Below are 16,057 nucleotides of genomic sequence, written 5' to 3' on the forward strand. Positions count from 1 at the left end.
CTCGAAGATCGCTGTACTTGAAACTATGCACCCTCAAACCAAAGCCAGCTAGCCTAGCCCTGTTAGTCGTTAGCCTGGTAGCTGTCCGACTGAAACATCCTGCTAAGCAGAAGCCCACTGCTCATCAACTGCCTGGTCATGTTTCTAACCGGCTTCCCAGGGACTCAAGGACACACCCACTGAGATACTAATTGGTAATTGGCAGCCCCATAGTCCTAAACGTGAAGTTATAGACTCCATCGACCATAATCAAATGTTTCTTGAGGCCAGAGGACTTGAAGCTGCTGGCTAAGGCTAATTGGAAATATGGTAAGATGGTTATTCACATTGGCAGCAATGACACCTGATTATGCGAATCATAGGTCACTAAAATTAATGCTGCATCGATGTATAACTTTGCCAAACACAATGCTGGACTCTGTAATTTTCTCTGGACGTCTCCCTAGCCTGTCCGTTGATCGCTGTCTAGGTGGTGTCCCGCAAATTCATAGACAACTGAGCCACTTTCAGGGAAAAACCTGGTTTGATAGTGAGGGACGGCATCCATTTGGCCGAGTTTATTAGCCAACCTAAAGTTTGACAATCCAGAGTGGGGACCTGAGTGCAGAGACTTGGTCTACTACTCCTCTTACAGAAAAACAGAACAGTCAGATGTGGATTATTAAATATTAGGTCTCATGCGTCTAAATCTCAGTTAGTAAATGATTTGATTCGATCACCAAATTGACTTACTCTGTCAGTCTGAATGAATCAACCCCCCTCAATCATAAAAATTGTCATGTTCTTGGCAGCACAGGTCTGAGGTGGAGGAGTAGCTGCAATCTTCCCCTTAATCTTATTAAGTTCTCACCATTTTAGTTCTAAATCATCTGAGAGCCTCGGCGTGAGCCTCTCGCATCTAAACTGGAAAACACAAAAACCAGTTCTACTTGTCCTTGTGTACTGTCCACCTGACCCTTTTTAACTGAATTTCCAGACTTCCTGTCTGATTTAGTGCTTAGTTCAGATTAAGTCATTATAGTGGGAGATTTTAACATTCATGTAGATGTTGAAAATAACAGCCTCAGCATTGCATTTAATTCAATATTAGATTCAACTGGTTTCACTCAAAATGTTAATAAACCCACCCACTGTTTCAATCACACCCTTGATCTTGTTCTGACCTATGGCATCGAAATTCAACATTTAATAGTTTTCCCCCGAAATCCTCTTTTGTCAGACCATTCTTTAATAACTTTTTAAAATAATGGATCATGCAGCGTTTGAAAGAAAATTAATGTTGTTAAATTTAAGAAAATGATTCCATCTGTATTTACATCTATGCCATGTGCCAACGCTGTGGAGGGCAGCTGCCTCAATCCTACTCCTTACCAAGTTGATCATATTGTTGACAGTGCTGTAGCCTCACTCTTGATACTGTGGGTCCTCTGAAAAAGAAGTTAGTGAATCAGAGGAGATTAGGTCCATGGTACACATATTTCACATATTTGTACCTTAAAGCAGCATCACGAAGGCTGGAAAGGAAGTAGCTTTTCAAAAATTTAGAGGAATTTTATCTAACCTGGAAAAACTGGCTGGACCAACTTTATCTGTAAAGACCAAGATGTAATGATCCAAAACACACAGCGAAAAACATCCAAGAATGGTTAAGAACAAAACAATGGATTATTCTGAAGTGGCCTGATCTAAATCCTGATGAACATCTGTGGAAAGAGCTGAAACATGCAGACACCCTTCGAACCTGAGACAGCTGGAGCCGTTTGCTAACGGGGAGCGGGCCAAAATACCTGTTGACAGGTGCAGAAGTCACTTTGAGAGTTACTTGTCTGATTTTCATTATTTAAGCTTCAGTCATTTTTAAAAATGATTTTGTCAGTTTCAAGTTATTTTAGTGACCATTGTGTTTTTTTTTATTTCTTTAATGGAAGCTACCAACAATTTTGTCCACGTGTGTACATGCTTCCCTTAGCCAATGTTATAAGGAATCATTAATTATTAATTACCATTGTGTCTATCTACGAAACCTGATGAAACAAATTAGTTAGCCAGACTTCAAGTGTGTCTAAAGGACATAAGGGCCTATTTTCACTTGTGCCAACATACAAACATCCTGTCTCAAAATGCTGCAGAAAAACTAGCCCATGCATTTGTTACCTCAAGGCTAGATTACTGTAACTCATTACTATCTGGATGTCACAGTATCTCCATAAAAAGCCTCCAGTTAATCCAGAACACTGCAGCCAGAGTCCTGACAGGAACTAGCAGGAGAGATCATATTTCTCCTTTATTAGTTTCTCTTCATTGGCTCCCTGTAAAATCCAGAGTAGAATTTAAAATCCTTCTTCTCACATACAAATCCCTTCATGATCAAGCTCATGCTTAAAGACCTCATAGTACCACATTATCCCAATAGAGCACTTCGCTCTCAGAGTGCAGGTCTACTTGTGGTTCCCAGAGTTTCCAAAAGTAGAATGGGAGGCAGAGCCTTTAGCTATCAAGCTCCTCTCCTGTGGAACCAGCTCCCAGTCTGGGTTCAGGAGGCAGACACACTCTGTACTTTTAAGGCTAGACTTAAAACCTTCCTCTTTGACAAAGTGTATAGTTAGGGCTGGCTGCAGGTAACCCTGAACCATCCATTAGTCATGCTGCTATAGGCATAGACTGCCTGAGGACTCTCCATCCCAAAGTGCTTTGAGATGATTGTATTGTGATTTGGTGCTATACAAATGAAATAGAATTGAATTGAAGCAGAAGAAAATGTGTTTAAAGCGGTTTAGATTAATTTATTTTAGACCTCTTAGCTTTGATAAGGGAAGCAGCCTTATGCCTCCAGATAAACACAGTGATGAAAGCAGACTTCAACAGACTGAGGAGGAGGAGGAGGAGGATGAAGATGAGGAGGGCAAAGGAAATGTGAGCTCAGGGCTGACTGCTATAAAAGCAATAGAGAAAAAACTTTGGTTTTTGGGGAATGGAGAGAAAAACATACATACAATTTAATGTTCAATTAGCATTCACCCCATTTTAAGCATCCCATAATATCTAAAGATAAGAAGACAATGTTGCAAAGTACAGAGGTATACCGTATCTAAATATTTTCTAGCTGTAGCTGCTGCAGGGCCTCAGAGAAAGAGTGAGGTGATGGCTGAGGACACCAGCAGGAGGAAGACACTGGAGCCAGTAGGTATGGCACTGGAACCAGTAGGTATGGCACTGGAACCAGTAGGTATGTCACTGTTACACAAGTCGCCTTCACAGCAATTCATGTCAGGTGAACATGTCAGGCTGGATTGACAACCCTTGGCGAAGGTACAGAGAGAACAGAGAGAGAGGGAGAGAGAGAGCACAAACTAGGGGAGAGAGAGAGCACAAGGTTAGTAACATTCAATGGTGGAATATACATGAGGTGGGAGGAGAGGAAGAGAGGGGGGGGGGGGGGGGGGTTAGGGTAGGGGAGCTCAGTGGGTGGAGATGTAGGTTCCTGATATCAGTACGTATTTTTGATATGTTTTTTGATACAAACCAAACATTCTGTAATTCCCACACTGCAGGACACACAATAAACACACAACATTGTCAGATTTATATTATTTTTTAATTTCAGGAACCTTAATGTCCAGAAAATCAAATATAACCTTATCCACAAAGATGGACAATTTTTTAGAGATGTCCCTGAACGTCTCAGGAGATGATCTTAAAGCAGCTCATGACTTTTTTAGGGGAGCCCAGGTCCCATTAGCTTCCCCTTAATTCAGAATTAGCAGGTTGGGTTATTTTAGGACAAAAAGCCAACAGCAAATTTAGGAGAAACCAGTTGCTAAGCAGAACAGACTTAAAGAAACATGAGCACCTGCCCAGACAGAACAATCTTTTAGGTTCCTGGTGTAATTCACTTAGCATTTAATTGAAGCAGTGATCAGTGTTATTTTCTGCTGTGTGTTTTATTTAACCAGTTGATCTTTCTGCACCAAGTCAGTGGCCTTAACCACTGAGCTGTCCAGCCGCTTATAAAAAACAGAACAAGGCCATAGTGGTAGATGCAGCAATCCCAAGTGATAGCAACATCAGAAAGAAGGAACACGAGAAGCTTGAGAAATACCAGGGGCTGACAGAAGAGCTAGAAAAGATGTGGAAGGTGAAGGCAACAGTGGTCCCCGTGGTAATCGACACCCTCAGGGCTGTGACCCCCCAACTGGGAGAATGGGGCTCCAACAGATCCCAGGAACAACATCAGAGCTCTCAGTGCTAGGAACAGCTAAGATACTGTGAAGAACCCTCAAACTCCCAGGCCTCTGGTAGAGGACCCGAGATTGAGGAAGACACACACACACAAACACACACAATCACACACACACACACCACCTGTAGGGGTGAGAAGGCGTGCATCTGTGTGTTTGTATGTAGGACAACATATTTGGAAAATTGACACAGGAAGAGGTCTGGCAGACCAAAAGCCACAGAAACAGAAGACAAGATTCTGAGACTCGACAGTCTGTGTGAACTGTTTGAACATGATTGATTTATTTTCTGCTTTCATTTCATAGTACACGAGACATTAATTTTTAACTTTTTAAAACTGGAGAAGGATTAACAATGAAAAGTTTTGTTCATATTGTCTCAGAAACAAGTACAACAGAGCTATAACTAAATATTTTCTAGCTGTAGCTGCTGCAGGGCCTCAGAGAAAGAGTGAGGTGATGGCTGAGGACACCAGCAGGAGGAAGACACTGGAGCCAGTAGGTATGGCACTGGAACCAGTAGATATGGCACTGGAGCCAGTAGGTATGTCACTGTTACACAAGTCGCCTTCACAGCAATTCATGTCAGGTGAACATGTCAGGCTGGATTGACAACCCTTGGCGACCAAGTTAACACCTGCAAAAAAAAGATGGGAAAACTCTCAGTGAACAAAACATAATGTTTATAGTAGCTACTGAAACTCAGTGCAGAAACATCTTGTTTCCACCTTTTGATGGTTTATTTTGATGTGTGGCTGAAATTACAGGTTATTGAAACTTCATGAAACAAGAACTTACCGTCCAGCTTCATAGAGAAGCAACGGTTGATGGTGTCTGGACAAGTAATGATGGTTGTGCAGGATGTGGATCCAGCATCTCCGCATGTGTAGCATCTTAACCCACATGCTATAGAGAGACACAGACCACAGCTGCTCAGGACATGTTACACACAAAGTTTGTTTTCACACAAAGTTTAAGTCAAATAAGAAAATGTGAAACTTGAATTCACAGGAAATTGAAACCAGCTACAGACTGAGTTCTCACAACTGGTGTTTTATTACTTTTAAATGTACATGTATGTATCTATTCAGTAAAGTGAAATGAATTAGACCCTGCACACTGCTGAGTTTAATAGAATAAACTGACATTATATTGTTAGATTTTAATTACTTTCTGGGACATTTTGTGCCTCCCTGGGAAGCAAAACCCATAAAAGCAGAAACTGTTTTTGTTTATGTTGTTCAGATAAAGCACAAAGGCCTAACTCCACTAAGCTGTTCTTACCTGTACCCAGGACCATAAACAGGATCAGAGCTCTGTAAAGCTGCATCATGACCGGAGAGTAAAACAGACGTGTTGAAACCAAAGGTGAATGTGAAGTGTTCTCTCTCAGCCCAACTTCTCAGGCTTCTTTTAAGATCTTCTTCCTCTCAAAGTCTCCTCCCAGGTGGCCTGAATAACGTCAGCCCTTGTCCCTGACAGGTCGTGCAAATTAACATTTTTTGGGTGGAGATGTAGGCTCCTGATACCAGTACGTATTTTTGATATGATTTTTGATACAAACCAAACATTGTGTAATTCCCACACTGCAGGACACACAATAAACACACAACATTGTCAGATTTATATTATTTTTTAATTTCAGGAACCTTAATGTCCAGAAAATCAAATATATCCTTATCCACAAAGATGGACAGTTTTTTAGAGCTGTCCCTGAACGTCTCAGGGGATGATCATAAAGCAGCTCATGACTTTTTTAGGGGAGCCCAGGTCCCATTAGCTTCCCCTTAATTCAGAATTAGTAGGTTGGGTTATTTTAGGACACAAAGCCAACAAGCCCTGCTTTCCTGCTCTGTGTCCTTCAAAAGTGAGGAGCAGAGGTGCTGTCACAGACATCAGAAGAGACCAGGACGTGTTTTTCTCCAGACAAGAAACAAGTTATATACATATACATATACACATACACATACACATACACACACACACACACACACACACACACACACACACACACACACACACACACACACACACACACACATATATATATGAGTTTGAATGATTGATTATTCTTACTGAATATGATTTTTATTGTTTCTTTTTTTTATGATTATGAAAAACACATCATGAGCCTTGGTGAACTCTATGAATCAACCTGTAAATGAAAACCTGTGAAACCTGAAAAACCAACAATACAGTAAGAAACAATAAAAATCATATTCAGTAAGAATAATCAATAAATCAATACCTATATGTATGTATATATGGACAGGTGTCTTGTGTGTGTAATTTATTCTTCTTATAATGGCGAGAAAATTAACAAAGGACGACAGACAGACCATCATTAAAAGATTTAAAATTTAGGTCTTTTACTTTAGAGAAATTGCAAAGAAAACCACGTTGTCAGTGACTATAGTTTCCTACACCACTGAAAATTGACACAGGAAGAGGTTTGGCAGACCAAAAGCCACACAAGCAGAAGACAAGATTCTGAGATTCAACAGCCAACACCAACAGTGTGAACTGTTTGAACAATATTTGACTTTTGTTGTAGAGATAATGCCACAGGCATGATTGGCTGTTAGATCTGCAGAATCAATACATCAAAATCAACATCCCTGCTGACCATCAGACTCCATGGCTGTTACTGAACATTGTTAATCTGTGTGTTCATGTTTGGCTGCATCTTACTGACTCACCTCAAAGTTTATTCTCATGTATTTGTACATATTTTTATGTTATTAAGCTCTGTTTTTCTTTTTGTATCATTATTATTATTATTATTGTACTGTGATTATTTGCTTGATGCTGTCGCACCTGAATTTAAATAAATAAAGTGTTATTTATTGTAATCTAAAAGGTGGCTACTTCAAAATTCGTTTTAAATTTTCTTAAACAAAATCGTTCCATGATTTCTTTTTTATGACCAATTCTTTGTTTTATTTGTTTTAATTTCATAGTACACAACATATTCATTCTTATCTTTTTAAAACTGGAAGCTAAGGATGATAAGAAAATGTAACCAGAATTTCAGACTGTGGAGACGTGAGAAAGGTATAGATATGGTTCAGTTTAATTCATATTAGGAGGATTAACAGTCTAAAGTACAGCTGAGGTTTGACCAAATATTTTCTAGCTGTAGCTGCTGCAGGCCCTCAGAGAAAGAGTGAGGTGATGGCTGAGGACACCAGCAGGAGGAAGACACTGGAACCAGTAGGTATGTCACTGTTACACAAGTCGCCTTCACAGCAATTCATGCCAGGTGAACATGTCAGGCTGGATTGACAACCCTTGGCGACCAAGTTAACACCTGCAAAAAAAAGATGGGAAAACTCTCAGTGAACAAAACATAATGTTTATAGTAGCTACTGAAACTCAGTGCAGAAACATCTTGTTTCCACCTTTTGATGGTTTATTTTGATGTGTGGCTGAAATTACAGGTTATTGAAACTTCATGAAACAAGAACTTACCTTCCAGCTTCATAGAGAAGCAACGGTTGAAGATGTCTGAACAAGTACTGATGGCTGTGCAGGATGTGGACCCAGCACCTCCACATGTGTAGCATCTTATCCCACATGCTATAGAGAGACACAGACCACAGCTGCTCAGGACATGTTACACACAAAGTCTAAGTCAAGTCACAGGTATTTTGCATAATGTGCACCAGCAGGGGGCCCCCTATATCAGAAGTCTCTTGACACCCACACTGTACCAGCCGATGTGGACGAAGTCAAACATAATACCTGGGCCTAAAAGACCTTGTGCCACAGTCAACAATGATTTCAGTCCTGTGGCTTTGACTTCTAATGTCATGAATTAGTGCTTTGTGAGATTTGTGGTCTCACTGCTGGAAAAAGAAATCAATACACAATTAGACACCTGTCAGTTTGCCTACAAACAGCACCGAGGATGCTGCTCTCAGCATTACGCACCTTATCTCCAAACATCTTGAAAACACTAAAGCTTATGCTCGACTTTTATTTGTTGATCTTAGTTCTGCTTTTAATACGGTGCAAACACATCTGCTTTTAGAGAAGTTAAAAGAAAAGGCTGTCAGTGCTAATTTAATAAAATGGTTTTATTCCTTTTTAAATAACAGGGCGCAACAAGTAAGAATTAATGGGTCACTTTCTGACATAAAATACTGAAACACAGGAGGGCCACACGGTTGTGTGTCCTAATCATCACTGCTTTTTGCCCTGTACACAGAAGACAACACACCAAAAACAATCACATTATTAAATTTACAGAAGACCCCACAGTTTTGACTCTTTCATATAAAGACATGAAGCCGTCCACATCCTATGGTGAAACTGACTCTATTATAAAGTGGCGTGACAGAAGTTATTATTAGCTGAATGCTTTGAAAACAAAAGAAATGGTCTTCAACCCAAAGAAAGTGTCTGACCATGACCCCATTGTTAACAAAGATAACATCATTCAACAAGTATCCTCATATAAATACTTGGAGATCTACATGGAGACCCTCCTCTGTTAGAACATGTACTTTGACACCCTGTGACTCCAGCAGAGGCTGTATTTTCGGAGGCTGTGTGGTGTGAGCTCACAAATACTGTTTGTGTTCTATGGGGTCAGAGCATCCTGTGGTATGGAATCACAGCCTGGTATGGCAACTTGTCTGTGCAGTTAAAAAGCAAAGTAGCTCATATTCATGAAATGAAAATATTAGAAAAGCAACAGGTTGAATAAGTACATGCTCTCTGTGAACAGGAAGTGAAAGTAAAAGGAAAAAAGGAAAAAAAAAAAAAGAAAAGTAAAAAATAACAATAGACTCTGAACATCCTGTTTTTTATTGAACACAAGCTGCGCCATCAGGAAAAAGGTTCAGAGTGACTAAATGTAAGTCAAACAGACTGAAGCTTTCGTTTGTCCCAGTCTCCATTAAACTCAACTCAACCAAATCACGATCAGACACAGCACAATAACACTTTACTATTTTTTATAGTCTGCATTGTTTGCACTTTCCTTGATTTTTAGTTTGGTTATTTAAAATGGATTTACCTATTTTTATGTTCACTATTATTACTACTGTGGCCGTATGTTATTAGCTCTGTGCCCTCAGGGATAATAAGGTTTATGTAGATAAAGATGAAGACACTGATCTCTGTACTTTGCAATAATTCACACGCCATCAAATTTTACATTAAGAAGATGTGAAACTTGAATTCACAGGAATTGAAACCAGCTACAGACTGAGTTCTCACAACTGGTGTTTTATTACTTTTAAATGTACATGTATGTATCTATTCAGTAAAGTGAAATGAATTAGACCTTGCACACTGCTGAGTTTAATAGAATAGACTGACATTATATTGTTAGATTTTAATTACTTTCTGGGACATTTTGTGCCTCCCTGGGAAGCAAAACCCATAAAAGCAGAAACTGTTTTTGTTTATGTTGTTCACATAAAGCACAAAGGCCTAACTCCACTAAGCTGTTCTTACCTGTACCCAGGACCATAAACAGGATCAGAGCTCTGTAAAGCTGCATCATGACCGGAGAGAAAAACAGACGTGTTGAAACCAAAGGTGAATGTGAAGTGTTCTCTCTCAGCCCAACTTTTTTAAGAACTTCAGTTTTTGCATTTCCTCTCAAAGTCTCCTCCCAGGTGGCCTGAATAACATTAGCCATTCTCCCTGACAGGTCACGCAAATTAACATTTTTTGGAGGAGATGTATATTTCTCACACCAGTACGTGTTTGTACCAGGCCTATTCTAACAGGTTTTTTGATACTAACCAAACATTATATAATTCCCACACTGCAGGACATAATAAACACACATACAATTTTTTTGTACCCCGCCTTTCACCCAAAGAGAGCTGGGATAGGCTCCAGCAGATCCCTGTCACCCTGGTTAGGAATAAGGGGGTATAGATGATGGATGGATGAATATTGTGAAATCTGTTCTTTATTATAATGGAACCAAAATAAATTGTTAAATTAATATACTTCATTGTAATAGTAGCATCTAGTAGTTTAATGACACAGCTGTATCACTCATAATGAGAACAGAAGAAATTGAGTTCATTTCAAAATAAAAGCGTAACTTAAAGGCAGCGGTTGCTGTTAGTGATGTGTTTCCTGGGTAAGTGAATTCACTTCCTGTCACTGTTTGAAGTACCATAGCCCAGGCTCAGGTTTGAAAATTTCACTAAGTGTTGAATGGAGAAGTACCATATACCTCGAAGATCGCTGTACTTGAAACTATGCACCCTCAAACCAAAGCCAGCTAGCCTAGCCCTGTTAGTCGTTAGCCTGGTAGCTGTCCGACTGAAACATCCTGCTAAGCAGAAGCCCACTGCTCATCAACTGCCTGGTCATGTTTCTAACCGGCTTCCCAGGGACTCAAGGACACACCCACTGAGATACTAATTGGTAATTGGCAGCCCCATAGTCCTAAACGTGAAGTTATAGACTCCATCGACCATAATCAAATGTTTCTTGAGGCCAGAGGACTTGAAGCTGCTGACTAAGGCTAATTGGAAATATGGTAAGATGGTTATTCACATTGGCAGCAATGACACCTGATTATGCGAATCATAGGTCACTAAAATTAATGTTGCATCGATGTATAACTTTGCCAAACACAATGCTGGACTCTGTAATTTTCTCTGGACGTCTCCCTAGCCTGTCCGTTGATCGCTGTCTAGGTGGTGTCCCGCAAATTCATAGACAACTGAGCCACTTTCAGGGAAAAACCTGGTTTGATAGTGAGGGACGGCATCCATTTGGCCGAGTTTATTAGCCAACCTAAAGTTTGACAATCCAGAGTGGGGACCTGAGTGCAGAGACTTGGTCTACTACTCCTCTTACAGAAAAACAGAACAGTCAGATGTGGATTATTAAATATTAGGTCTCATGCGTCTAAATCTCAGTTAGTAAATGATTTGATTCGATCACCAAATTGACTTACTCTGTCAGTCTGAATGAATCAACCCCCCTCAGTCATAAAAATTGTCATGTTCTTGGCAGCACAGGTCTGAGGTGGAGGAGTAGCTGCAATCTTCCCCTTAATCTTATTAAGTTCTCACCATTTTAGTTCTAAATCATCTGAGAGCCTCGGCGTGAGCCTCTCGCATCTAAACTGGAAAACACAAAAACCAGTTCTACTTGTCCTTGTGTACTGTCCACCTGACCCTTTTTAACTGAATTTCCAGACTTCCTGTCTGATTTAGTGCTTAGTTCAGATTAAGTCATTATAGTGGGAGATTTTAACATTCATGTAGATGTTGAAAATAACAGCCTCAGCATTGCATTTAATTCAATATTAGATTCAACTGGTTTCACTCAAAATGTTAATAAACCCACCCACTGTTTCAATCACACCCTTGATCTTGTTCTGACCTATGGCATCGAAATTCAACATTTAATAGTTTTCCCCCGAAATCCTCTTTTGTCAGACCATTCTTTAATAACTTTTTAAAATAATGGATCATGCAGCGTTTGAAAGAAAATTAATGTTGTTAAATTTAAGAAAATGATTCCATCTGTATTTACATCTATGCCATGTGCCAACGCTGTGGAGGGCAGCTGCCTCAATCCTACTCCTTACCAAGTTGATCATATTGTTGACAGTGCTGTAGCCTCACTCTTGATACTGTGGGTCCTCTGAAAAAGAAGTTAGTGAATCAGAGGAGATTAGGTCCATGGTACACATATTTCACATATTTGTACCTTAAAGCAGCATCACGAAGGCTGGAAAGGAAGTAGCTTTTCAAAAATTTAGAGGAATTTTATCTAACCTGGAAAAACAGGCTAGACCAACTTTATCTGTAAAGACCAAGATGTAATGATCCAAAACACACAGCGAAAAACATCCAAGAATGGTTAAGAACAAAACAATGGATTATTCTGAAGTGGCCTGATCTAAATCCTGATGAACATCTGTGGAAAGAGCTGAAACATGCAGACACCCTTCGAACCTGAGACAGCTGGAGCCGTTTGCTAACGGGGAGTGGGCCAAAATACCTGTTGACAGGTGCAGAAGTCACATTGAGAGTTACTTGTCTGATTTTCATTATTTAAGCTTCACTCATTTTTAAAAACGATTTTGTCAGTTTCAAGTTATTTTAGTGACCATTTTGTTTTTTTTAATTTCTTTAATGGAAGCTACCAACAATTTTGTCCACGTGTGTACATGCTTCCCTTAGCCAATGTTATAAGGAATCATTAATTATTAATTACCATTGTGTCTATCTACGAAACCTGATGAAACAAATTAGTTAGCCAGACTTCAAGTGTGTCTAAAGGACATAAGGGCCTATTTTCACTTGTGCCAACATACAAACATCCTGTCTCAAAATGCTGCAGAAAAACTAGCCCATGCATTTGTTACCTCAAGGCTAGATTACTGTAACTCATTACTATCTGGATGTCACAGTATCTCCATAAAAAGCCTCCAGTTAATCCAGAACACTGCAGCCAGAGTCCTGACAGGAACTAGCAGGAGAGATCATATTTCTCCTTTATTAGTTTCTCTTCATTGGCTCCCTGTAAAATCCAGAGTAGAATTTAAAATCCTTCTTCTCACATACAAATCCCTTCATGATCAAGCTCATGCTTAAAGACCTCATAGTACCACATTATCCCAATAGAGCACTTCGCTCTCAGAGTGCAGGTCTACTTGTGGTTCCCAGAGTTTCCAAAAGTAGAATGGGAGGCAGAGCCTTTAGCTATCAAGCTCCTCTCCTGTGGAACCAGCTCCCAGTCTGGGTTCAGGAGGCAGACACACTCTGTACTTTTAAGGCTAGACTTAAAACCTTCCTCTTTGACAAAGTGTATAGTTAGGGCTGGCTGCAGGTAACCCTGAACCATCCATTAGTCATGCTGCTATAGGCATAGACTGACTGAGGACTCTCCATCCCAAAGTTCTTTGAGATGATTGTATTGTGATTTGGTGCTATACAAATGAAATAGAATTGAATTGAAGCAGAAGAAAATGTGTTTAAAGCGGTTTAGATTAATTTATTTTAGACCTCTTAGCTTTGATAAGGGAAGCAGCCTTATGCCTCCAGATAAACACAGTGATGAAAGCAGACTTCAACAGACTGAGGAGGAGGAGGAGGAGGATGAAGATGAGGAGGGCAAAGGAAATGTGAGCTCAGGGCTGACTGCTATAAAAGCAATAGAGAAAAGACTTTGATTTTTGGGGAATGGAGAGCAAAACATACATACAATTTAATGTTCAATTAGCATTCACCCCATTTTAAGAATCCCATAATATCTAAAGATAAAAAGACAATGTTGCAAAGTACAGAGGATTACCGTATCTAAATATTTTCTAGCTGTAGCTGCTGCAGGGCCTCAGAGAAAGAGTGAGGTGATGGCTGAGGACACCAGCAGGAGGAAGACACTGGAGCCAGTAGGTATGGCACTGTTACACAAGTCCCCTTCACAGCAATTCATACCAGGTAAACATGTCAGGCTGGATTGACAACCCTTGGCGACCAAGTTAACACCTGCAAAACAAAAAGATGGGAAAACTCTCAGTGAACAAAACATAATGTTTATAGTAGCTACTGAAACTCAGTGCAGAAACATCTTGTTTCCACCTTTTGATGGTTTATTTTGATGTGTGGCTGAAATTACAGGTTATTGAAACTTCATGAAACAAGAACTTACCTTCCAGCTTTATAGAGAAGCAACGGTTGAAGATGTCTGAACAAGTACTGATGGCTGTGCAGGATGTGGACCCAGCAGCTGTGCATGTGTAGCATCTTAACCCACATGCTATAGAGAGACACAGACCACAGCTGCTCAGGACATATTACACACAAAGTTTGTTTTCACACATGTATGTATCTATTCAGTAAAGTGAAATGAATTAGACCTTGCACACTGCTGAGTTTAATAGAATAGACTGACATTGTATTGTTAGATTTTAATTACTTTCTGGGACATTTTGTGCCTCCCTGGGAAGCAAAACCCATAAAAGCAGAAACTGTTTTTGTTTATGTTGTTCAGATAAAGCACAAAGGCCTAACTCCACTAAGCTGTTCTTACCTGTACCCAGGACCATAAACAGGATCAGAGCTCTGTAAAGCTGCATCATGACCGGAGAGTAAAACAGACGTGTTGAAACCAAAGGTGAATGTGAAGTGTTCTCTCTCAGCCCAACTTCTCAGGCTTCTTTTAAGATCTTCTTCCTCTCAAAGTCTCCTCCCAGGTGGCCTGAATAACGTCAGCCCTTGTCCCTGACAGGTCGTGCAAATTAACATTTTTTGGGTGGAGATGTAGGCTCCTGATACCAGTACGTATTTTTGATATGATTTTTGATACAAACCAAACATTGTGTAATTCCCACACTGCAGGACACACAATAAACACACAACATTGTCAGATTTATATTATTTTTTTAATTTCAGGAACCTTAATGTCCAGAAAATCAAATATAACCTTATCCACAAAGATGGACAGTTTTTTAGAGCTGTCCCTGAACGTCTCAGGGGATGATCTTAAAGCAGCTCATGACTTTTTTAGGGGAGCCCAGGTCCCATTAGCTTCCCCTTAATTCAGAATTAGCAGGTTGGGTTATTTTAGGACAGAAAGCCAACAAGCCCTGCTTTCCTGCTCTGTGTCCTTCAAAAGTGAGGGGCAGAGGTGCTGTCACAGACATCAGAAGAGACCAGGACGTGTTTTTCTCCAGACATGAAACAATTTGGCTACTGGCAGATTTGTTTATTCTTGGAAATGTAGGAGAAACCAGTTGCTAAGCAGAACAGACTTAAAGAAACATGAGCACCTGCCCAGGCAAAACAATCTTTTAGGTTCCTGGTGTAAATCACTTAGCATTTACTTGAAGCAGTGACAGTTTTTGTTCAGGCAGAAAATAAATGTTATTTTCTGCTGTGTGTTTTATTTAACCACAAATAGAAAGTGAACAAATTGTCTCTAAATATGTAGTTTTTCTACCAGTGAGAGTGCATTATTATCATTGTTTCCTCATATTGTTCCTGAAAACAGTGTACAGTACAGTGACAGTCTGTAGAAGCCTTACTTTTAGGAAATGAAGACAATGGTGCTGTTGAGACAACGTGATGAACTTTGATACTGTACTTCTACAACACACCCTTACCAGTTGAACAAGCTGTGGTTCAAAAAGATTAATCTGTAAGATGCATAGTTTTGTGTTTTCTGCAAATCATCCAGCAAAGTGTCTCAAGATATAGTTATTGTTTTTTCTCCACATCATGTTTAGTCTCCAACCATTTTATAATCACACATATTATAAGAACAACTAAAACAGATGAAACCACTACAACTAAAAACAATAATACTGCAGTAGTACTGCAGATTGTAACAGAATATTGCAACCTGAACATAGAAACCAAAAGGAAGATCTGTGATGTGGATCATTCAACATTTTTGGTGCCTCTCTGATCATGGACTTTGTTTATGAAACCTGAAGAGAAAGATGATCTTTGTTCAAGACACATGAGCTTTAAGCTGAAGTCACACTGACAAGTTGACATATTATTTTGAAAGCACTTCACGAGGTTAAATACCTGTATGTTCATTATTGCATAAGACTTCCTTGGAACTGATAAGATCACACTGTGTTCATCATGCTCATCAGTGAAACCTTACATTTGGAATCTGACGTGAAAATCATTCATTTCATTATCTCCCCTAAAATAATCTGATAAATTCACTGTTGCTCCATGTCTAAATGTCTCATTGTTTTTTGCAAAGTTCCCTTTGAAGTTCCCTCATGAGGTTTGAATTACATTACAGCCAGGTATACATGTCATTACAGCCCTTCATCTATTTAGAAAGTCTGATTTATTGTTTGCATG

At 39.7% G+C, this 16,057-nt stretch overlaps 3 protein-coding genes across 3 annotated transcripts; all 3 read right to left on the bottom strand.

The window, feature by feature from the left end:
* Nucleotides 1–4,647: 4,647 nt before the first annotated feature.
* On the bottom strand, nt 4,648–5,727 carry LOC113138360 (lymphocyte antigen 6I-like). The gene is made up of 3 exons (XM_026320704.1): nt 5,523–5,727; nt 5,037–5,144; nt 4,648–4,875 (listed from the first exon to the last, which is right to left on the bottom strand). The coding sequence occupies exons 1-3, from the start codon at nt 5,569–5,571 to the stop codon at nt 4,679–4,681; spliced, it is 354 nt and encodes a 117-aa protein (XP_026176489.1). The 5' UTR covers nt 5,572–5,727; the 3' UTR covers nt 4,648–4,678.
* Nucleotides 5,728–7,287: 1,560 nt separating this feature from the next.
* LOC113138362 (lymphocyte antigen 6C2-like) lies at nt 7,288–9,862 on the bottom strand. Its single transcript, XM_026320707.1, has 3 exons — nt 9,705–9,862; nt 7,710–7,817; nt 7,288–7,548 (listed from the first exon to the last, which is right to left on the bottom strand). Exons 1-3 carry the CDS (start codon nt 9,751–9,753, stop codon nt 7,394–7,396), a joined length of 312 nt encoding a protein of 103 aa, XP_026176492.1. The 5' UTR covers nt 9,754–9,862; the 3' UTR covers nt 7,288–7,393.
* Nucleotides 9,863–13,535: 3,673 nt separating this feature from the next.
* On the bottom strand, nt 13,536–14,423 carry LOC113138361 (prostate stem cell antigen-like). Its single transcript, XM_026320706.1, has 3 exons — nt 14,265–14,423; nt 13,884–13,991; nt 13,536–13,720 (listed from the first exon to the last, which is right to left on the bottom strand). Exons 1-3 carry the CDS (start codon nt 14,311–14,313, stop codon nt 13,566–13,568), a joined length of 312 nt encoding a protein of 103 aa, XP_026176491.1. The 5' UTR covers nt 14,314–14,423; the 3' UTR covers nt 13,536–13,565.
* Between the last annotated feature and the right edge of the window lie 1,634 nt (nt 14,424–16,057).

The sequence above is a fragment of the Mastacembelus armatus genome, chromosome 9 (assembly GCF_900324485.2).
Source record: "Mastacembelus armatus chromosome 9, fMasArm1.2, whole genome shotgun sequence".
NCBI classification, from domain to species: domain Eukaryota; kingdom Metazoa; phylum Chordata; class Actinopteri; order Synbranchiformes; family Mastacembelidae; genus Mastacembelus; species Mastacembelus armatus.

Excerpts from the sequence above, each read along its gene's own strand:
- LOC113138361 (XM_026320706.1), bottom strand. The coding sequence starts at position 14,313 with ATGATGCAGCTTTACAGAGCTCTGATCCTGTTTATGGTCCTGGGTACA. Across the intron at positions 13,992-14,264 it reads GTTTATGGTCCTGGGTACAG|CATGTGGGTTAAGATGCTAC; the intron begins GTAAGAACAGCT and ends GTCTCTCTATAG. Across the intron at positions 13,721-13,883 it reads CTTCTCTATAAAGCTGGAAG|GTGTTAACTTGGTCGCCAAG; the intron begins GTAAGTTCTTGT and ends TTTGTTTTGCAG.
- LOC113138360 (XM_026320704.1), bottom strand. The coding sequence starts at position 5,571 with ATGATGCAGCTTTACAGAGCTCTGATCCTGTTTATGGTCCTGGGTACA. Across the intron at positions 5,145-5,522 it reads GTTTATGGTCCTGGGTACAG|CATGTGGGTTAAGATGCTAC; the intron begins GTAAGAACAGCT and ends GTCTCTCTATAG. Across the intron at positions 4,876-5,036 it reads CTTCTCTATGAAGCTGGACG|GTGTTAACTTGGTCGCCAAG; the intron begins GTAAGTTCTTGT and ends TTTTTTTTGCAG.
- LOC113138362 (XM_026320707.1), bottom strand. The coding sequence starts at position 9,753 with ATGATGCAGCTTTACAGAGCTCTGATCCTGTTTATGGTCCTGGGTACA. Across the intron at positions 7,818-9,704 it reads GTTTATGGTCCTGGGTACAG|CATGTGGGATAAGATGCTAC; the intron begins GTAAGAACAGCT and ends GTCTCTCTATAG. Across the intron at positions 7,549-7,709 it reads CTTCTCTATGAAGCTGGAAG|GTGTTAACTTGGTCGCCAAG; the intron begins GTAAGTTCTTGT and ends TTTTTTTTGCAG.